The sequence below is a fragment of the Hesperophylax consimilis genome, chromosome 19 (assembly GCF_061612785.1).
Source record: "Hesperophylax consimilis isolate HC1 chromosome 19, BYU_Hcon_1.0, whole genome shotgun sequence".
NCBI lineage: Eukaryota > Metazoa > Arthropoda > Insecta > Trichoptera > Limnephilidae > Hesperophylax > Hesperophylax consimilis.
In genome coordinates, this window is record NC_142854.1 from 19,300,347 (window position 1) to 19,324,070 (window position 23,724).

The 23,724-nt window shown below is 34.8% G+C and overlaps 1 protein-coding gene and 1 long non-coding RNA gene across 2 annotated transcripts in view; both read right to left on the reverse strand.

The window, feature by feature from the left end:
• Window positions 1-23,724, reverse strand: part of LOC149414955 (voltage-dependent calcium channel type A subunit alpha-1-like) — a 268,503-nt gene that overhangs the window by 20,215 nt on the left and 224,564 nt on the right. Inside the window, exons 31-33 of the mRNA XM_089643350.1 lie at window positions 17,306-17,508; window positions 16,557-16,768; window positions 12,211-12,246 (exon numbers count right to left, since the gene is read on the reverse strand). Of these exons, the coding sequence (XP_089499476.1) occupies window positions 12,211-12,246; window positions 16,557-16,768; window positions 17,306-17,508 (451 nt within the window). The remainder of the gene's footprint in view (window positions 1-12,210; window positions 12,247-16,556; window positions 16,769-17,305; window positions 17,509-23,724) is intronic.
• On the reverse strand, window positions 1,420-4,082 carry LOC149414956 (uncharacterized). Its single transcript, XR_016303914.1, has 2 exons — window positions 3,485-4,082; window positions 1,420-1,606 (listed from the first exon to the last, which is right to left on the reverse strand). It is a non-coding gene; the product is annotated as an uncharacterized LOC149414956 (long non-coding RNA).

A 23,724-nucleotide genomic window follows, 5' to 3' on the forward strand; every position in this document is an offset into this window, starting at 1 on the left:
AATTTTTTTAAAATTATTATTTGTTTGAAGAATGCCGATTATAAATTATTTCAATCACCATTTACAATTGATGAGCATCAAAGCGAATTACAGCTCCATTTTGAATTTTCAACATTTGAACCGTCATAGTTAAACGCCAATTCTCTGCTCGTTTTAGCTTTTGATCAAATTGCAATCAGCTGACAGGCATGACAACATGATTGTTATGATTGAAAGTTGATCAACATTTGTTCAAAAGCTGAAACGGGCCGAGAATCGACGTTTAACCGGGACCGTTTTTGATAAAAATTAAAAATGGCGCTTGATTCGATTGTGATAGAATTTGATATAAAAATTGAAATCAATAAATTTACTTCACAATTTTCACTATGCAACTACATACGTTAAGTCCATAAAAGTGGAATAATGGACTTTAAAGTATTTTTAGACTTATAATGCGACTTCAAAGTTTAATATAGGTACATATTTTGACTTCTTACAACAAATTTGATGCGGGTATGGAATGAACTAAAAATAACGTAATATAATTTGAGGTTCATTTTATAAGTGAAAGTGTAAAATGGGGGTAAGATTTGTCCTGATGTTTGCTATAAGTAAAAGAAAAACACACAAACAATTTGTACATAACATAAAACTTGAAAATTAAACACAACTCAGTAAATACAGATTATAATACATTTTTTGCTAAAAGACTGAAATATTAATGAAATCATGCAATAAAAAATAAAGATATAAATTAACTACAGAATTCAGCATTTCATGCGTTTTAAGAAAAAAAGAATAAAAAAAAGCTAGTTGGTTAAGAACTCGGCTAAGTCTCGTTAAAATCATAAACATGCAAGATTTAACGAGATGTAATTATTAGTAGAGGACTTGTCTAATGATGTTTTTTTCTAGTGTACCTTGATGTGTGTACGCACCTAGTTTCTATGGAAAAAAAAAACTATCAACAATATCATATTGAAAAACAAAGAACTTCAATCACTTAAGTGTTACAGATAGTAGTGACATCTATTGACTTTTAATTGAAGTTTGAATTCTGTATAGTAGTAGTGACATCTATCGATTTTTAATTGAAGTTTGAAGTCTGTTTTGCAATATGTACCATCGTTTTTCTATTCTTTTGTCTATGAATTATGTCGACATATTGTGTCTTATCTAAAAGAATTAGATATTCTAATTTTACAACCTGTTTTTATGACACTTGGAATAAATCTGAAAAAACTAAAATTAAAATTTTTAAAAGATTATTTTAATAAATTTTTAACCACCTAAGAAAGAGAACGAACTATGTTTGCAGAAAAATACTTACAAATTGTATTTTATCTATTGACTATTATTTTAACTCTGTGGTTCTAAGAACGTCGTAGTCTAAGAGAATCTATGAAGTTCTTTAGAACTTGTTCTGCCTATCTATGGTTCAGTCCTAGACCTTAAGGTAATTCTCTATGGTAATGACATGGATTACAACATCATGTTAGGAACGAAATACACTGATGTGACAGTAAATAAATGATAACATGGTGACTGCCAATGAAACCATTCAGCATTTTACTAAATCATAAGGGGGAATGGCTGCTGGGAGCTGATGTTCACCTTTTTACTCCTGAAACAAAAGGAAAACAAGTATCAGTAAATGCAAGCAAAGACTTACACTTAAATTTTAAAACTGACATGCACCATGTCACGAAGTAGATCTCCCTAACGCATTCAAAAGACCCGCGAACCTAAAATTAGACGCAGACAGTTGGCAACACTAGCAGCTGCGCACATCGAGCTGACTCCAACGGCCTCGGCCATCGGCGGCTTTCACTGGGAGTCTAGTCTTGGTCCCGACACCATGTGTGGGCAGTTTGCTACGAAAACGCTCACGAACGCTAGTTTCGTTCTTGACGACATGTGTGGTTGTTTTGCTATTAATCCAGTCTTGAACGAGAAGTGCCGGCTACATCATTGAAGTCCGATACGCGCACTATGGTGCGTATACCTTTCTTGTAATGTCTGTTAAACAAGCTTGCCAGCCAGAACAAAACACGAGAGAGATTGTTCAATTCTAACAGCCAGGAAATAATTTAGGATGTTAACTGTGTCCTCATTTTTGTCATACAATGTACCTGTTGCCTGTGAATACAACCATTTATCATCCCAATAGGAGTTTCATTTGACGAGAGAAGTGTAGTCTGGATTGTTGATTAGTTCCCCATATAAAGGCTTTTGCCGACCCTTCCTGAATAAATTAGGCTGAGCTGCGTAGAGTCCTAACAATGCCGCTACATGGAGCTATAGCGTGGCGAGCTCCATCCTTAACACTGGCGCCTTAAGTAATCCCCCCATTCCTTAACAACTAATAACATGTAGTTGTGACTGACTGAAACTAGATTCTCGGCAGAAACTAAATTTTGGCTTCTGTTCTAGTTTCAGCCGAATCTCAAACTTATTTAATATCACATATTTGTAATAAGCATTTACTTTGTGGCTCGTCATAATTTACAATAGAAGATATACATTTGTTTTAGACCACTTTAATTTTAATTGAACTCTACCGGTTTCGGAAGCACCCTTCCTTCGTCAGGAGAGTATTTATTCATTTATTTAACGCAGCAATGTACAATGTACATATAGCTAGTGATCGACAAACCGGTCGATGCAATCTGTTAGACATAAATTGATAATAGTTTGACTAGTCTATAGTTAGTAATAAGATAGAAAATTGTAGAAATGTATTATATATTTGTACAGCGCCCTTGAAGTGATTTTGCACAAAAATCAATAAATATACAGGGTTTTCCAATAAGAGGTGTTATTGATCGAAACCAAAACTTCGTCGTCACTGACAGGTGGATTGCAATTTTTAGAGAGCAGACGTCAGGCGGGAATATTGTCCTTGTTCTATCAGTATATTAATATAAGATCCAGAACCATCGAATCAGTAGTATCGACTATTAATATACCAGAAGGATGTGATGGATACTTGTTTAGGACATTTCCTGTGTTAATATATTATTATATATTAACAAAAGACCCCCTTGCTTTAAAATTAAACAAACATTTGACATAGATTAATGGCTGTTTATCACAAGTGCTAAATTTAAAACACGTTTATTAGTAAGGCAACTCTTAATGAGTACGCACTTTATTCATCCCATCTGCACTAAGGCGTTGCACCACGTCGTGTAACATTAGGAATCGGGCTGCTTACAATAACACTCCTTATGTACATGGCAATAAGGTTTAAATTCCCTGCTTAACACCATCCAATGCAACAAAAACACAGCCAAAATTTTCTTTCCAAAAATATGTGGTTTTGCATTACTGCGTATTACTTTGCTATAATGTTCTCCATAATATACGAAATTGGGGGGAGTCAGTGTCCATTTGACCGAAGGGGCGGCTGCCACTGGTTGTAGGCAATATTTGAAAATTTCTTGAATCAATTAAATTTCATCAGCAAATGCAGAATATAAGTAAAATAGAAGGGCATTACCTGAGGGATCTGTTCCTGGCGGTGTTCCTCCTGCCCTTTGCGGCGAGGGGCTGAGTCTCCTCCGGAGCGTCGGGGGCCTCCGGGGGCGCGGTCCCCTCGCACAGGGAGCCCGCACGGGACCCCGCGCCCCCCAGCCCGGCCGCCATGTCCAGCAGGCAGTTAAAGAATGACGCCTTCTGCTGTGCGGGGCGAGCGTTACTCTCTCAACAAAACCTCACTTTGACCTAACCTCACTTTAACCTACAATAACCTCACTTTAAACCTGATCTAACCTCACTTTAACCTACAGTAACCTCACTTTAAACCTGATCTAGCCTCACTTTAACCTAAATTAACCTTACTTTAACCTATTATAACCTCACTTTAATCTGATATAACTTCACTTTATTTTAACCTCTTTTACCCGACATAACCTCAATTTAAACCTGATATAACCGCACTTTAACCTGATACAACTTCTCTTTAACTTAACCTCTCCTAACCTCGCTTTAAACCTGATATAACCCCGATTTAAACCTGATATAACCCAGCCATTAACCTAACGTGACCTTTATTTATATGTGGAATGGTCATCATGTATCAACTGCTTCACATCAAATATCACAATTTACCTAACCCAACGATCGGGAGAGACTTGTTGAGGAAGTCTCAAAATTTTAACGTGGTCAAATGCCAATGGGTTATTAAAAAAAAATGCTTAGCTTACGTTGTAGGTATATCAATGTAAGAAGTTGTCATTCATTTTAAAAACTTCCAGGAATCAAACCTGTATTGTACTTTCTCATCTCTTATTAAATTCCTAGATATTAATTTACGCCCTGATATAAAACACTTCCAAACTTACGTAAAAACAATGAAAGATGTTTTGCTGTAATTCAAATGTAACATAACATCAAATGCTTAATAAGCACAATTTGTTTTTTAGAAATTTGAACGCCGATTCTAAACCCGTTTAAACTTTTGCTAACAATCTCAATTACATTCACAATTTGTTTCAAAGCTATAACGGACCTAGAACGGGGAAATTTCAAATGTAAAAAAAAAAGATGAATGACAAAGTTACATTATTTTTGAATTTTTACAAAACATTCTAACCTAACTAAATTCTTTTTTTTTTTTTTAACTATCCGAAATAAGATCTATTCACATTATTTTTGTCGCATTGCACATATTATGTATAAGTAATCTAAACGTTTGTAAATTGTAAGCAGTATCTGAATGTATTTGAGTTATTAGGTAAACTTATAACTAGAATGCACAAAAAATTGCCTACGATTATTAATAAAAAAAATTGCATAAAACTTTGATAAAAATAAAGCTCAAAAATTGTCTTATCTACATTGTTAGAAGTAAAGAGTCAAAGATGAGATGTAAGTCTATGAAATGTTATTATGTATTTCTCTACTGATTTTCAAATTCACACAATTTAGACTGAGGTATTCAAAGGTGAAAATCACACAACAATTTTGTTTTAAACACACTTAAATACAAAGTATAGTAATAAAAAAAATATATATATATTTGAATTTCATTGATAAAGTATGATCCAATTCGAGTTTCCCATATTGGCAACACTGTAAATTATGCTGTCATAAATGGCACGAGTTTAGCACGTCAAATATTAGATTGATCAACCAATTTATTAAGTGGATCGTTAGGAACCAACGAGGAGTGGAGAGGAGCGACGAGACCCTCTTTCCTCGTGGGGCCTTCGGGGAACTGAGGGGGATTTGACTCTGCCGCCACGGGGCCTTCAGGGAACCAATAAGGAGTAGATTCTTCCATCGTGGGGCCTTTAGAGAACCAAGGAGGATGGTGAGGAGAGGCGAAGGCCTCGTCCCTAGTGGGGCCATCAAGGAATTAAGGAGAGATGAGGCTCTCTTCCCTTGTGGGGCCCTCAGGGAACCAAGGGGGAGTGGACTCTTTCGTCGTGGGGCCTTCAGGGAACCAATGGGGAGTAGACTCTTCCCCCATGGGGCCTTCGTGGAACCAAGCAGGAGTGGAGAGGAGAACTGAGACCCTCTTTCCTCGTGGGAGATTTAGGGAATCAAAGAGGAGTGGAGAGGAGAGATGAGGCCACCTTCGCGAACTCTTCCCTTGTGGGGCCTTCAGGGAACCAAAGGGGATTGGAGAGGAGATATGAGACCTGGGAAGACACGTTGTGGAACCAGAAGACATAGCCACATATCCAATGTCAAGCCAGGTTAACTTTATAAAAGACACCGGGTGACTGTTAAAGGAATGAGGTAAAATAGGATATAGCACAATGGGCCTATGGCCTAAGTGCTCACGGGAACTATGTGTAAACCGTCTCCGCTCTATAAATAAATAAATAAATAAAAAAGTGGATCGTTTGACCACCGCTCGACCAGCTAAAACTGTTAAATTATTCTACAGCAATAATAATCCTGTACGAACTGTGTATTGACACGTACGGAAAGATTATGGTCGATTTAACCATCCTACTGAGCGAACAATTGAACAATGAGCCAAGATCGTGTGATTTAAAGCCATTGGATTTTTTATGGGGTTTTCTGAAGAGTTGCTTCTATGCCAACAAACCTGCAAAATTGGAGTACCTTAAAACAACATACTGGGCTATAACGTACGCCAAGTTATAGCCGAGATAGCTAAATGCAGAAGTTCCAGAGGCGGCCATTTGTTTAACACCATTTTCCATAACTAATCAATGATACCACATATTCAATTAATCTATAAAAATATATGATAATGTAACAATCTGTTGTTTTTTTTTCATAAATAAAAGTTAGTTAACTAGAATTGGATCACACTTTATATATATTTACAAAACACTTAGGTCGGGATATTTTAAACTTCAAATGTTTGAGGACCAATCGATGAACAGCGTCAATAAGAATTTTTGTCATCTGAACAATCACTAGCAATCAATGCTTAGCCTGTGTCAGCTTTTGTTCGAGTTGCGAATATCTTACAGGTATAGCCGTAGTCGTCACCACAACTTATTCAAGATACCACACGGCAGAACAGATGTTCTAGCACAGCATAGCATGACTAGAAGAATGAATGAAATTTCTAAATAATAAAAATATTTAACTGATTAATTTGTCGTACAATAATTTAAACATATGTTCACAATTGATCAAAAGCTTAAACAGTTCGAGAATCAACATTTAGCGGGCACCGTTCAAATGTCACAAAGATTTCAAACGGTGCTTGATTGATGGTCATCAAATGTAATGAAGTTTTTAACACCTCAAACTAATTTATACGCAATCGGGTATTTTCACTGTTTACTTTTTAATTCTCGAAAAAAATTACGACAATGAAGGTGTTTTTATTTTCGATTTGTCGCCAAAACGACATGTTCGTTTTATTCGTAAATTCAGCGGCATTAATATCAAGCTGGGCGACGTTGGTGACAGCCGTCTTACCAGACATTGGCATTTTCTATGTTATAACGACGTTGTAACCAATTTGAACCATTGAACCACGAACGAAAATATTAAATATACATATTTTTAGTTCGATAATCAAAATCAGAAAAATAAACTATAAATCTTTCACGAATTTTTAACGATATTCATAATTTGTGAAAATATCCCATTGCAGACAAAAACTTTTACTTTTGTATGTAAGTGTGGTTTTAAACTAGTGTGTATTGTATTTCTATTTGAGGTTAACGTAGCGACAATAATTTGAAAATATTTTCAGTGTAGAAGATCACAGTGGTTTTTTTTATTGTAAGCAGGCTAAATGCATTCAAGTACTGGTGAAGATGTCATTATATACTGAGAGTTAGGACAAAGGACATTACCCAGGATTGAGGCAAAGCTGTTCAGGTCAATATACAAAGAGAAAAGCTGTGAAAACTTGAGGCTAAAATTAAAACTTTACATTTTGCAGAAATATTGTGAAATTTAGACAAAACTGGACATATACAGTTATAATATTATAAGATTTTTGTAGTAGTGTATATATTTTGGAAACTAACTGTACCAAAGTGAAAAAATTTGAAAAATGCGCTAATATCGAAAAAGTTTAGATGCAGAAAAATACCAACGATGCTTTCTGTTTAAATAAAGTAAAAATATGAAAAAGAACGATCCAATGAAAAGATTCAAAAAAATTATCATTAGATAAATATTGCATATATACAGATTTACAAACTTATCTGTGAAGGTGGCCAAAAGAAAATTTAACAAATAATGCCATCCACTGCTAAGACATTACGTTTGAAAATCTGTATAATGTATAAATCATGCTAGAAGATAAAAACAAAGTAAATTAAAGTTTATGGTCACTTCACAATACCACGCATTCATTCACAAACAGATTTATGTTTCGATGAAGAATTTTGTAGAGAAATAAAATAATTTTTTTTATGTAGGTTGGTAGATAATATGGAAAAATAAATACAATCAAATGAAATAATGAATAAAAGGAGATTTAAATACAATGTGCTTATCGGTTGTTTGGTAAGAAAACGGAGAACGGTAGATATAATATACGAGATATGGCCCACCTCTCAAAACTATTAAGTCAATAGTTCATATTATGTATACGAATGGATAGGTTTTTTTTTAAAGTAAAACGTTGCTTACTATTGCCGTTACGGTCAAATGCATCAACATCAGAATAAATAGATCGCCTTAAAGCCAAATGACCTGGAAGCAAACCACGTGACAACCTATTTAGAATCAGAGGGGTTTGTGCATTTCTTGTATAAACTACGCCATAATTTTATAGATTGATGCAGCAATAGTTTCTTGTGCATTTAAGTGGTGTAAATATATTAACAAGATAATTACTAATATCTCATTACATTACAAAGCATCATTTTAAATCATTTGCTTCAATTTCTCACTTTGCCGTGCCGTACGGCGCACTCTTCGACTGGCAAAAGCTTTGGAACAATCTAACGGGACGAAATTATGATTTGAGTATCATTTCGTAATACTAAAAACAGACAAATTAGAATAGACTTTCCTAAATGTGGAAATTACCGCAGGAATATTTTTATAAACTTTTAATCAGTATAATAATGAACAGTTTTGGTAACAATTAACATAATGCCACAGTCGTGAGAGATGCGAAAAATAAAGTAAATTTTAAAAAAAAAAACACTTAAACTAAATATTCAGTTTTTGTTCAACAATTCAAACCTTTTTCACCCGATCTGAAATTTTTAGTTACGTCTAGAGACGGATAAATAAAGCGAGGAATTTGTGCACCATTGTAAAAATGATGTCTTGTTCGTAAGCGGAATTCATTTTCGATGACTAAAATAGTATTACTGCAGTGCGAGTTGCTGGCAAACTGTCGAATATGTACATTGTTCGCCGATCACTGAAAGGGTCACACTCTTCGTTAACTCCCTTCCTCAACTAGAAAGGGCAGCAATGTAATCATTTGTTCTATGCTCAAATGTCTGTCCTAAAAGATATATAATTTACTACCCGTGGATCTATCCCACTGACTTTCTTTTGGGTATGCTCAGAATGAACCATATATGGGTCAGGCGGGATGTGCGCATTGCTACAGATTTCTTCACACTGATTAGTGGATGGTTTGAAAACTCGGTCATCATGGAGAGCATTCATTTCTATGTTCTAGATGGTTATCTCCGTCGCCAACAACATAAACTATTCTATCTCCCGGCCTGCAAGAGTAACTTGCCAATGGTCATGCCTGTTGGGAGAGCAATCTTGCTGTTGAACAGAATCAATTCGAATATGGACATTTTTAGCATCAATGAAGCTGTCTTTAACCGGTCAGCAACGTAAGCAGATATACACGATAAAATAACGATAGCAGTCAAGTACAATAAGCGTGTTTACACGTCAACGCGTGTGTTTCCACAAAAATCGTCATAACTCCGTTATTCTTCTAGTGACATCCCTAAAACAAAAAGTAGAATATTCGTATTGAATGAAGCTTCACATCTCTATTCAAAGTTATCCATAGAAACCCGTAAAAAGACCTACTCAGTGGAAGCAAATTTTACCCGCCAAATCGTAAAACGACGCCAAGAAAGCCGTTTGACGTGCCGACCCGCCTCGCAAGTTTAATTATTTTTTTAAAAATATATTTTGTATGAAATGGTCAAAAAGTGAAGTGACAGAATTGTTTATTGTACATTTGTACGATGAAATAAGTGTTTTTTTTTTACATTATCCGTGATTTTAGTATCGTTTTTACATAAAACATTACAGGTGAGTCATTTTTACAATTTTTTCATGTTTCCATTCTAAATTTAAATATTTACAAATGTTAATATTTATTTATGATACAACAATTTGAAAGCCTATTTTGTAACATTTCTAAAACAGTTTTTACTATTCGGCTCCGTTCAGTAATGTTTCATTTATAGAGCTTTGATTGTGAGGCGGTAATAACACAACGTTTTCGTGAAATTGACATTTCGATAAAGACATTTTAGCTTCAAGTTCGCGAAAAGTCGGAGGGGTTAAAAGGCAAGCTCTATTATTACTAGATAAAAGATTAAAAAAGCATTAAAATGAACAATTTTGTAATGTATGATTTAAGATTTTCACGGCCAAAAGTATTTTTGTTATTTGTTTGTTGGGTGTTATGCCGTGTTGCGCTAACTCCTTCTTTAGCCAACGTTTCGGACAGCATTGCAGTGTCCATCATCAGGGCAGATGTCTTATTTGAGGTTGTGTTAAAATGTGAGCTTAAGTATGAGGTTGTGATACCGTGTTGCCAGCTCCAACCCTCTGAGCTAACATTAACGTATCATTTTTTATTTAAAGTGGTTTTCTTCAGAAAACTTTGAACTTGGGTTGATCACTTTCAAGACAGTATAACTTTGAACGAACGGACATTTGAGATAAGCCGTAATAGTAACAACTTAAAAATTACCTTTCCATTGGTGTATATGTATGTACATACTATTTCTACTGAGGGTGGTACCAAAACTTGCCATTCTCCTTTTAACGCGTGACGATTTCCCAAGATTTTCTACAAAACAACCGATAAACTGGGAATTTGACTCGGAAGTCAAGGAATGTTTCTAAATTCCTAAAATACGGGAATATATGTAGTAATTTCTAACTAAACTATATAATTCGGGAGGAAATATCATTCTAACCTATTGTTTATAAAGAAATAGGTGGACTAATTATTACTCTCTAAGGATTATAGGTTGTAACGCAATTCATAAATAATTAACTAAGTAATTATTATTCTGCATAGCAATGGAACTAACTTTTAACTTTAATGAAGTATATTGTATTTTTATAAAGTAAGTCATTAGATATATGCATAGGAAACAATTTTGAATTCTTTATTTACATTACACAATGAATGTAAAACTGTAGTAAGTGAGAAAAACAGCAGTTTAAAATAACTGTGTAAGATAGTGTATACAAACGGCAACTAAAGTTTCAGCCATCATTATGATTATGCAGCTAAAATTCACAAATAATTTAATAAAATCATGGATGTACTGTTTTTTGAAAAAAAACTAAATTGATTACATCCATCAATGGTCACACCATTAAATGCATAGTAGAATTTTACAATATTGACCCCCGGGGCTAATTTGTTCAATTTTGTGAACAAACAGCAATTACCCGCAGAGTATATTTGTTCACTTTTGGGAACAGCTCATATGGTCTTGTAGTTATCGTTTTATCTCCCTTACAATCTAAACGATTTTAGAAAGAGAAAACACTACACTTTATATTCAAATCTAGAAGTTAACCACAAAATAATTAAAATGTGCACCTCCACAAAACCAAAGGTTCCGACCGCAATTTGAAAAATTATGAAACTTTGTGAATTTTTTATAAATCATTTTTATATGAAACGACAAACAAGTGAGGTGAGACTAATGTTCATAAAACACTTTACTAATCAAATGTGTACTTTTTTTTGTTATTTATCAGTTATTTTAGTTTAGCGACACGAAACGTAAGGTGAGCCATTTTTTAAACTTTTTTATGTTTGCATTAAAAATTTTAATATTTTGAAAATTATATGTTTATTTTTGACAGTAAAATTTGAAAGTTTATTTCATCAGCTTTCACAAACAGTTTTTAGTTTTCCGAAATATTTCTTTTATTTGGATTTTATTGCAAAGCGGAAATACACTTGAATTAACCAACTTTTTGACAGCGTCTTTAAGAAATATAATGGTCAATATGCCAGAAGTCTAATGATTTAATGGAAGGAATTTCAGTATTCTGCTTGGATGAAGCAACTGCTGTACGGAGATAACATAAAATTAAATATACAGACTAAAAAATATAAGTGAATTTATAAACGGTGTTATCACTTACTACAGTTTTACAGTGTAATGAATTATCAGTTAGGTTGGGATGTTTTACGAAAGATTTTTTTGAATGTAAAAAAAGATCAGAAAAGATTAAATATAACGAGTGAATAAATTAAAAAAATATATTTAATTTAAAATTTAGTGAAATTAATATTCAATAATTGGATTCCCATGCAAATGAGTGTTAAATGACGCTTTTGCAAATTTGTGGAAATGCGTAACGATCGCAAAGGTGAACAATATTATCTCGGCTTTGCAAGAAATGAAATTAGATTTTGAATGATCAAAAACAAGATGGAGTATTTTGTAACAGCATTAGCACAAGAGCTAGATTTTCTGTAAAAATCGCTTAATGGGTGCAAAAATAAGTACGTAATTACGAATATTATTGAAAAAAAGCTTAGGTTATGTATTATTAATTTGAAATAAAATATATGGGTACTACCGCCTGAGTGGCTGTTGGGCTATTGCCTGTGAACGCCTGAAACATGGAAACATTCCGGTGTAGGTGGGACTTTACTTTGGGAACTCTAGCAACACTGAGCCTTTGCTTTCGTACCTATTCATTATTAGTTACTTAAATAGATAAGTACTTATAATCGGTAAGTACTTATGTTGGTAAGTACTGCACGCACACATTGTTTAAAAATAACACTTGATTTCAACTTAATTACATACTACTGGAAACAACTGTTTCAATTGGGAAATGGAAAAACATGCACAGAATAGTTTATTAGATTCTTAGTTTGGGTTATTTAACTAAGTTATGTGTATTTTCTGTAACTCTGATCATCTTTTACCACCTCCCCTGACATAAATAGTTGTTTCTTGTAGTAATTAAGTTGAAAACGGGTGTTATTAAAAAATAAATAATCGTGGTATTTGGCAACTTTATCAAAAGCTTTTGGTGAGTTTGTAAAAATCGCTCTTCAATAATTGACATAGTTCTATTAGCTCTGGACAGTCGGGAGCAGTTTGGACTCTTACAACTTTTAAAAAATTACTGACTTTTTCATCTAAAAAAGTCATTTTTTTGATGAAAAAGTTATGACCGAACTCTGGATTGATAATAGACACATCTTTTCTACCACGGGTGCGTTATTTAACACCTGCAAGCGTCCGCTGGCCAAGATGTGGCCAATTTGAAGAAATATTTTAAAACATTTATTATGGAACAAACAATCAAATATAGTGCATTCGATGACACTCTAAAACTTTAAACAGTTTACATGTGTCCATATTAAAATTCGGAGGCATTATTTTTTGAAAGAGAACTGGAGATGTCCAAACTGAACGCTCAAGGCTGAAGTTGACTATATAGCGGAATGTTCCAGTGGCTGATATAAAGCAAAGGCTGGGTGTATCGTAAGAGGTTGATACATATATAATAGTAATATTGTACAGTCTAATTTGAAGGCTTAGTTGGTTTGGGATCACTTATAGACCTATTTAATGAACTCTGTACATTCGTCTATACACAACTACAGACAGAATTAGATAAAGGAAAGTACCACTACATAGATACTATTACTTTCCTACGGCACACTCAACAAATATCTGGGTGACAAACAAACAAACATACACAATAGCTCTTAAGGGACTTCATTATAACATTTTAACATCTCATTTCAATAATAAAGGACAGTTATAACTCACGTAAGTACATAATTTATTATAATACAATCGCAGACCCGTGAAAAAGGATAAAAAATATTTGCCTCAAGATTGCCTTTCTAAAGAAGAAATTTACCTTTCGAATGTTAATATACTTGAAAAATTACGGCTCTATCCAATTCTTACTAATCAAACAAAAAATATAGCACCACTGATGAAAAAGATAGCCATTTAAATAACTAAGGCCGTTGTTCCCAACATTTCGAATGATCAATCTTAGGGTCCGATCAGCCAAGTGATTTATTCAGTAACATTCGATTTGCCTGTTTCCAAACATCTCTTTACTGTTGATTATCTTAAATGGCCCGCCCACTTTCATAGACAATAAAATGACACCAAAGTAAAAACTTTCAATGCTAAATTAATATTGACGAATTAATTATTTTATTTATTATTAATGCATATATTTTTTTAAATATAGTAATAAGTAAAACGATATATATTTTTTTTAACAAGCGTATTAAATATGTTAAAAATATAGTGTTATTTTGTAATAACGTCGGCGATGACAGTCTCCAACGATCGGCCTGACAAGATTGTTCTCAATCACGTTATCTAGATTTTTTTGCGTCACTTATGTCAGACATTTTGTAACGATGCGTGTGCTTCAGATCAATATTAGGATCAAAACAGTCTATAAAGAATGAGAGGATATATAAAAAAAATGAAAACTATTTGGTTATGAATGCCAGGTTGAAAATATCTCCAGAGTGAAAATAAATGCCGCCGACGGGAATTGAACCCGCACCTTCTAATGTCCGGTCAGACGCTCTGGACCACTGAGCAACATCGGCTTATTTTCAACACGCCAAATAATTCAATATGCACTAGTACTTCAATCAACAATTACTGCTTTTTATATTTTTTCCACCTGTAAACAACGAATTTTATTTTTGTAGGAAAGGCTTTGTTAGTGCTAAATTTTCCACTAGATGGCGTCGAGACATATTATATCTACATTTGTTGGTGAAATATTTTGACTTGTCAATTATTATTATTTTTTTTAATGATAAATTAATGTTTATAAGACAAGGTTTTTTATGCATAGCACAAAGCAATAATTAGTCTCCTGAAATATCAATACAAATTGAAAATATCTCACGAGTAAAAATAAATGCCGCTGAAGGGAATTGAACCGGCGTTATTCGTAACCTGGGAACAATTGCTAAAGTTTTTCTTTTCGGTGTAAAAGAAAACGTTTTTTATAGTTAACTCCTAGAGGTCGGAGCACTGCGTTTGCAGTGTTGAGGAATTGTGACCCCACACGGTACAAAGCACTACAATTGCAGCGTCGACCTGATACATTCATTTTGCATTTGAATATTACTACTATTGGGTTAGTTAAATACAAAAATAAAAAAAATGTCACTTTATGAAGTATTATATTGTCTATGTGTTGGATATAACAAAAATATATTGAAGTTTCTTGCCGATAGTTAAATTGCGAATATCGAAAAATGTTGTAGGAGAGAACTGTCTGTATTATTTAAATGAGATGTTAAAAGTACATATTATTATCAACATTATATTATATTTATGAAGAGGATGAAAAAATATTTAAAGTAAAATAGGTGTTTAAAGGAATGTAATTTTTTGACTTAAATAGCAGTTTAAAATAATATTTCTGCGCATTTTTTGTGATATTTAGGAAATACTAAATTTTTTTGAAGAGATTGTAAAATATTAAATTTTTGAAAGTTTTTTTAAAATTTGAATATAGAATGCTGTAGAAAAAAATAAAATGTCGAGATCTTAATAGAGTTGGTACAGTCTGTCATTTATTAGTAGATAAAAAATGATGGCGCTGCGATTGTTTTTTAAGGTTTTGAATGGCAACACCAAGACGGCTCACAGGAAAATGAAAGTTTTAAAAAGCACAATTGTCCAAGTGCACATTTTTTACTTTGACCAAATGGTACATCATATTCTAAGGCGGTTTTTGTTTAAATTTATTTTATCATTTAACTTTATTTCTGAAATATATGTATAAAAATAGCTATATGTTAGATTTTAAATCAAATTAAAACTAAATCTTGTTAGACGTTAAATCAAAATAAAACAAAAGATAATTAAAAAAAAAAAAAAAAAAGTTAAAATCGAGTTGTCATGTTTTTCCTTGTTTGTTTAAAACGAATAAAACAAACACGAATGTGAATAAAAAATGTGAGTATCTTGGTGTTGCCATAGTAATTTAGTACCAATTGAATAAATCTCCAGAATATTACGGTGCAGTTTTTTTTGTATGAAAATATTTGAAAAATTTTTTTTTTCATTTATCAAATTTACAACAAAACACAGTGCTCCAAAAATTATTGTGAAAGAAAAAATAATATAGAAAAAGTATAATAAAATATTTTTAATTTTCATTTATCACCATTCAATTTAAAATTAAAAACTAGTGCCAAACAACCCAAACTTCCTTCATACCTATTTGCAGAACTTGATTATTGTCGCAAATAATGCAATATTCAATTCATTCAATCGAAGTACAAAAATGTGAAATATAAAAGTCAAAATTTGGAGAATAATTCATCATTTATCATTGTACAAAACACACATGATCCAATCTTACTATAATGTCATACAATTACAGTCCAATCTATTTACAACACCAAATCATACAACTTCAATAAAATTTGATTCAATCTCTTTACAATACCAAATCACCCAGCATGTGACATCTCTTTCTAACACAAAATCATCCAATTTCGATACAATGTGATCCAATCTCTTTACAATACCAAATCACCCAACTTCCCCACAGTATTAAAACATCCAACTTTGATACAATATGAAATAAAACTATCGAATCTATTTACAACAACAAATCATCCAACGTCGATACAATGTGATTCAATCTCTTTACAACACCAAATCATCCAACCTCGCTATAATAGCATGAAATCATTCAACTTTGTTACAATGTGAAATTTCTTTAAAACACGCTACGTTTCGCTGGGATGTAATACAATCACAGTCAGGTGACCCAATCTCTTTACAACACCAAATCATACAGAATGTGATATCTTTTTAAAACACAAAATCATTCGACTTTGCTACAATGTGAAATCTTTTAAAATCATCCAACCTCAGTTACAGTACAAAATGATTACTCACGGGAATGCCGGTGGGTTCGACCTGGCCAAATCGGGTGGTTCGCCAGCTCTCAAGGATGAGAAAGCCAGCGTAGATCTTGCCCACGGTGACCTTGCCCGTGTTGAGGCTCTCCACACGCGGCACCAGCAGATCCAGGATCTTGCGTGCCTGCAGCGGCCATATCTGCGTGATAGTCGCGCGCAGCTCTTTGTCCGCCTGGTTCATCTCGTCGGCTGCGGAAACAAATCATGCTTTGTGTAATAAACAGTGCTAGGCTAGCAGAGAACGGCTCTAGGGGATTGTAACAGTCTGGACAAAGCTAATGAAGTAATTAGCTTCCATTAAATACCAAAAGATGTCACTAATGTTAATCTCATGGAATATTTCATGTTTTGTACTGTCTGTGTGTGTAGACGTCATTTTAAATAGTTTTCTAAAAATTAAATGTTTAATTGTATGTTAGTTTGTATTTTTTTAAATATCTGTGATTATTGACATCATTTCGAGTAGACCATAGACAACATACAGAAAGAAAATATTCAATATTGGTCCAAAGAAGTACCGAATCGGTACGTGGCCGAATCCAAAACAGAACGCCAATGTCTAACGGAATGGTCCATCTTCTTTAAAATTTGCTATCGATATCGGCTTACTAGTTTAATTAAGTGTTAGTTTAGTTAAGTGTTAGTTTAGTTAAGTGTTAGTTTAGTTAAGTTTTAGTATAGTTAAGTGTTAGTTTAGTTAAAGTTTTAGTTAAGTATAAGAATAACCTTGTCTCATCTTGATGCTGAGGTTTTCCCTGATGAGGGCGAACAAGGTTGTGGTGAAGTTGACTTTGCCTTCGTCATCCAGCGGCATGTTCATGCGGATCAGCTTCTTGTATGCCAGCCGGTTGGGGCACTTGTTGCCGAAGCCCAGCGGCGGATCCATGTTCTTCAGCATGTCGTACATCTCCGAGTAGTGGATCTTTCCCCTGAAACATGGTTAGCGTACATTATGAGTGTATTTCACGGACAAACTGACTAACGAAATAAGTAGATACTCCGAATCAAAGACTACTTACAAAACTCTATCAAAAACAACGGATTTTGTGACTCGACTTGGACGGGTTACATCTTTTCACCTTGTCCGCTAACTCAAATAACACGTCAAACACCCATAGAGTCTTTTTGGGAGATAATAATAATAATGATTGGATTATTTGTATAGCGCCGTTTTCGTGAGAAAATCACGCTTAACAACTGTATGCATTTAATTTATTCCTACCACTTAGACTTATAATTTATTACTTTTGGCTTATAACTAAGTTTCATAGATAGGTTCTTATAACTAGTGGCTTATATATATTTCTATACAGGGTGTATCGGCACGTACCCGACAAACTTTAACCAGCTATTCCTTAGCACATTTGGAGTAAAAAATGTTATGGGCACTTTGCTGTCCGGTAACATTTTTTTCCTTTTAAAAACAAAAAATAAATAAAATTTCCACACTCCGTTACTGCCCTCAGTATAGGGGTAAAGTACTTGGCAACGCCGCGCTACTGTCATCTCTTTCACACGTATTCTGTCTCAAGTCCCGTGTGGGCTGTGTTATAAGCAAGTGTGTCGAAAACCATCTTCGCTCTTTCCTACACACTAAATAATAATAGTTAAAAATGAGACGAATGATGCCATACCATTGTTATTGTAAAAGCGCGCCAATACGTAAGTATACAACGAAACTCGAATAAGAATTGCCAGGTGGGTTTTTTAATCGCTTTAATCTGACTTCAAACAATAATTAAACACGTAAAAATTTATTAAAATATATCCAAGTATTATTTAATATAATATTACAGTACACTACTTTGAACCTTCGCAATAAATTTATTTGATTTTAAGTTTAGTTTGTAGAACTCCATTTCAATTTAGAGATTTTTTAATTTTTAACAGTCTTATTATTAAATTTATAAAAACAGTGTGTTTATAAACAACTTCTGCTAGTTGTAATTATTATTACGCGTGACAGCTGTTTCACCTTCTGACGGCATTATCAAACTGTGGTGAAGCCACTTACAGACGACGTAAGTGATAACTTTCTATTTTTATTATCCTGGCTTTATTGATTTCCGAGTAAATTGTCGTAAATTATTATTTGCTAATTCCTATTATTGCATTGTTTAAAATTTCACTTAATGTCGTTGGTATTTCCAACTGATGACTCAGGGGTTTATTTCCCTGAATAATTAAGTATTTTGGGGTCTAATTATCATGCATTTCATTACATCCGATATATCTACACAATTTTTATGTTGAATTGGGGAAAGTTTTATGGCTAAGGGAAGGAGTGGAAGGTGAGGAAGTACCTGGATATTCAGATCTGGTCACCAAATACGGCTAGTCATTTCAAGCAACGTTTAAATTCTAAACCTGGATATTCAGATCTGGTCACCAAATACGGCTAGTCATTTCAAGCAACGTTTAAATTCTGAACCTGGATATTCAGATCTGGTCACCAAATACGGCTAGTTATTTCAAGCATTGCTTAAATTCTAAACCTGGATATTCAGATCTGGTCACCAAATACGGCTAGTCATTTCAAGCAACGTTTAAATTCTAAACCTGGATATTCAGATCTGGTCACCAAATACGGCTAGTCATTTCAAGCAACGTTTAAATTCTGAACCTGGATATTCAGATCTGGTCACCAAATACGGCTAGTCATTTCAAGCAACGTTTAAATTCTGAATTAATTAATCAATTACGAATTACTGATGACTCAGGGGTTTATTTCCCTGAATAAGTAAGTATTTTGGGGTCTAATTATCATGCATTTCATTACATCCGATATATCTACACAATTTTTATGTTGAATTGGGGAAAGTTTTATGGCTAAGGGAAGGAGTGGAAGGTGAGGAAGTACCTGGATATTCAGATCTGGTCACCAAATACGGCTAATCATTTCAAGCAACGTTTAAATTCTGAATTAATTAATCAATTACGAAAAAGCGTGGGGTTAAGAATATTTTTTTAAATTATAGTTGTAATTTATTGTCGATTTTTTTTTAAATTTGCGATATTTTAAATAAAATTTAATAATTATTATGTAAATAAATTAGCAATCTGGCAGCATTCATTTGCAGGTGGTCAATCCAATGCAGTCATGACGTTTGTGTGAGTGCTTTCCTTTGTGTGAGTGTGTTGCGCAGCAGTTTTATATGAACCGTTTTTTGATTCATCGGGATTGTTTTTAAAACTATACATTCTTTGTACCTTCAAATAAGTGGAAATAAACTTAAGTGTGTCAAGCTGCTCGTTATATTCCGGTAATTCTGGAAAGCTTTTAACATAAGCAATAATATTCATAAATCACATTCCGCGAAGTTGTAAATAACTAAATGTATTAAAAAATATACGTTGTAGGATAGCCTAGCAAGTAATATTTTGACAGAGCACTTACGGTTATTTAAAAAACAACGGCGCTGTTCAAATAATCCAATTATTATAATTGATAAGTACCTAAGTGAGGAAAATTGTTTTTAAAAGTGCTCAGAATTATTGGACTTCGATTATAAATTCAGGAAATCTACTAATTAGTTTCTTAGTTTCAAAATTAGACTATTTAATACGTGAAACGCGTAAGAGGTGAAACCAGAGCATTCCAGAAGTGAAACAATTTAGATACAAAAATAAAACTGATGTGTACAATACAAGAAGACAATCAGTGATTCGCATACGAAAAATGTGAATAATCATTATTGTTAAATAAAATATTTATTTTCTGGTACTGGATTATGTAATACGGGCTTTGTTCGCAGCGACACGTGAGCAGTTGCGACGTTGCTTTCAAATATTGACAAAGGATAAAACAGTGGTGACATGTGGTGAAAATATGTTTAATTAATTTTTTATTAAAAAAAAACGTTACCGGACAGCAAAGTGCACATAACATTTTTTACTCCAAATGTGCTAAGGAATAGCTGGTTAAAGTTTGTCGGGTTAGTGCCGATACACCCTGTATAGATAGATATTTCTCGCAGCCTGATACGGACTCAAAAAATTAATTTCATTTCGTATTACAGTGAATATATGTGTATGATAACAGTGTTAGAAAAAGATAATACTACGCTTTCAGTTTGCATACAAAAGTTTACCATAGATGCTCCCTAAAAACTTCAAATAATTCTATAAAACAACATTTAGCTTTTGAAAAATATTTGTCAAGGTTTGCAAATTTTTTTTAATAAATATTTTAATGTAAATGAAAAAAAAGTGAAGTGATGAAAACTTACACAATACCTAATTTGTACCCAAGAAGCATACGAATGCAACTCTAAAACACGAAATGTTCAGGAGAGTCGAAAACCTGTGCTTTCAGCAAATCTCTCGAGAGATTTTAAGTTGCATCGAATGTAATGCAAAAATGTGTCCAGCGTAGTCGGCATTTTGACAGTTCGCTTAGGAAAAATACATTACAAATTTCAGAGGCTCTAGGGGTTAATAATATCGTGTCAGAATGAAATCACACAGTAATTAATTACTTCTTCTAACACAGCAAACTTATTTTGTGGCACCATTTTAATTGAAATTAATAAAATACTTCGTTTTTACCATATAAGAATAAATTCCTTAAATCATACATCTATCCTGTACAAAAGGATGAGAAAAAGAATAAATGGAGGAAAATTATGTATTTTAATAGTAAAATTTCTCCACGAAAAATGTACCCAATGAAATTCTTCCTGTTTTTTATGCAAATAATAAACTTAAAAATTACATAGTAAATAATAAAGATAAATGAAAAAATCTGGAATATATAAATTGAAGTATAATGATTGTGGTTTCTTTTATATAGGAAAAACTTTGAGAAACTTTGAAATAAGGATTAAAGAACATATGAAATCTTTAAACAATAACAGTTTCTCGGAGTTTGCCAACCATCTGTTGGAAACTAATCATACCTTTAACTTCAATAGTGGAATAGAATTAATACATTGTAATGTCAATGGCATCCAGTTGGATAAACTAGAAATTTTAGAGATTAGAAAGAGTGTGAATGCAAAATTGAATATTATTAACAATCAAAAATTATTTTTAAATGACACAATATTAAACCTATTCCCTTTGTAAATTGTTCCATATTGCCTCTCTTTCCCCTATCCATTTTATCTTTTCATTGTTGTCATTGTCTATGTCTATTATTTTTTTAATGACACCATTGTCAATTTGGTAGGCGGGAATGGGTACCGCCGCCCTGGGAACCATTTATTGGATGACCAACACCTCTGCCACAGGTCACCCCAAGTGGTTCGCTACGTTTGGTGACTTAGCAGGGGTGCCCGGGTTCATGGGTTAAGGTTTGCCCAGGTCTTGGTGGCGGGTGCGTCGGCCCACCTTCTGCGTGGCGGGCCGGTTGGGAGATGCTGGTTGAGGGAGACCCTTTACAACCGGTTACCGCTGTCCGGGCCGCTCGATAGTACAGGGGCCCGACCCTCAGGCTCACGACTAAGGGTGGGCTGCCCCATCAGCGAGTGTAAAAACCCCGCCACTGCTGTTGTGCCGGTTCGTGACCGGAGGGGACCCAGCAGCAGCGTTTGGGGCGCATTGGATGCCCTCTCCAGCCGGACTCTCCCAGCCTATCGCCTAGCACCGCAGTGGGTGGGCTGGAACCAAACGCTCATCACTCCTGGACAGCCTGAACCCCATATTCCTACCCACCCCTCACACCTTTCCATTCCAGACCTTCCTTTCACTTCATACCCTTAAAAACAAAAAAAAAAACAAAAAAAAAAAAAAAAAATTAAAATCATGAATATACATAAAAACAAACATAACATCTTTACAGCGGCGAGTAGCAGGCGTCCCCGGTGCGGGCCAAAACTGTTGGTAAATTTTGCCAACATTCGCGGCCTGCACACAAATTTAAATTCCGTCCATCACCATCTTTTGTCCCAACGTCCCAACCTTCTTTTCCTATCCGAAACTCAGATAGCCGAGCCGCCAGACTCCTCCTATCTGGACTGCCCGGGCTTTACCCTCGCAAGCAAATTCCGACTGAAAGGAGGAGTCTGCCTCTATAGTCGAGCTGACGTCAACTGTGTGCGACTATTGAGTCTGGAAAACTCCAGATTCGACGTAATGTGGGTGCGCGTCAATCTTGCCAGTACGGCAAGATTCTACGCATGTCTATACCGCTCACCGAACCATAGCGAATCAGACACTTCCGAGCTCTTCAAACATTTGAGCGATACTATTGATGATCTCTTGCCCCGCTACCCTTCGGCCGAGTTTGTTGTTCTGGGGGACTTCAACGTTCATAACGAACCATGGTTGAAGTTCTCAGGCCCAACGGACTCGGCTGGCCGACAGGCGGAATCCTTTGCCATTTGCTACGGATTAGAGCAATTGGTTCAGGAGCCTACAAGGGTTCCTGATGTCCAGACTCACCGCTCCAATCTGTTAGACCTATTCTTAACTACTGTGCCACACGGTTATAAGATTGACGTCACAGCGCCTCTGGGATCATCTGACCACTGCCTAGTGACGACATCAATCCCCGTTAGCCTCAGACCAACCAATGAGAGGCTGAGGAGAAAAGTGTGGCACTATAGGTCAGCAGATTGGTTCGGTATGCGGGCCCATTTCAATGCTTTTCCGTGGTCAGCTGTTTGTTTTCGGACTTCGGACCCTTCAAGATGTGCCCAGGAGATTGGTGAAGTCATCAATTCGGCGATGGATGGCTTCATACAATCGACTACTAAAGAAACTGGTGTGGGCTCAAAGCCGTGGTTCAGTCGACAATGCTCCGAAGCAGTTCGACGAAAAAACGCGGCTTACCGAGCCTACAACACATCTCGAACGCCCGAAAGCAGATCAGCATACAACAAATCGGCAAAGGAATGCAAGAGAATCATCAATAGGTCAAAATTCGAACACGACCTGCAGATCAGCAAAAAGCTGGCTGCCTGCCCGCATGGCAGCAGAGCATTCTGGTCGCTTGCGGGCTCAATAGGTCGAAATTTTTGCAAACCCAGTTTGCCACCTCTTACCAGACCTGACGGCTCACTAGCAAACACCGCCACCGAAAAGGCAAACCTTTTAGGGAAAATGTTTGCGGAAAACTCGACCCTCGACGACGGGGGTGCTGTTCCGCCGTCGGTTCCTCACTGCGGCTTCTATATGAAAAAGCTGAGGATCCGGCATCGGGA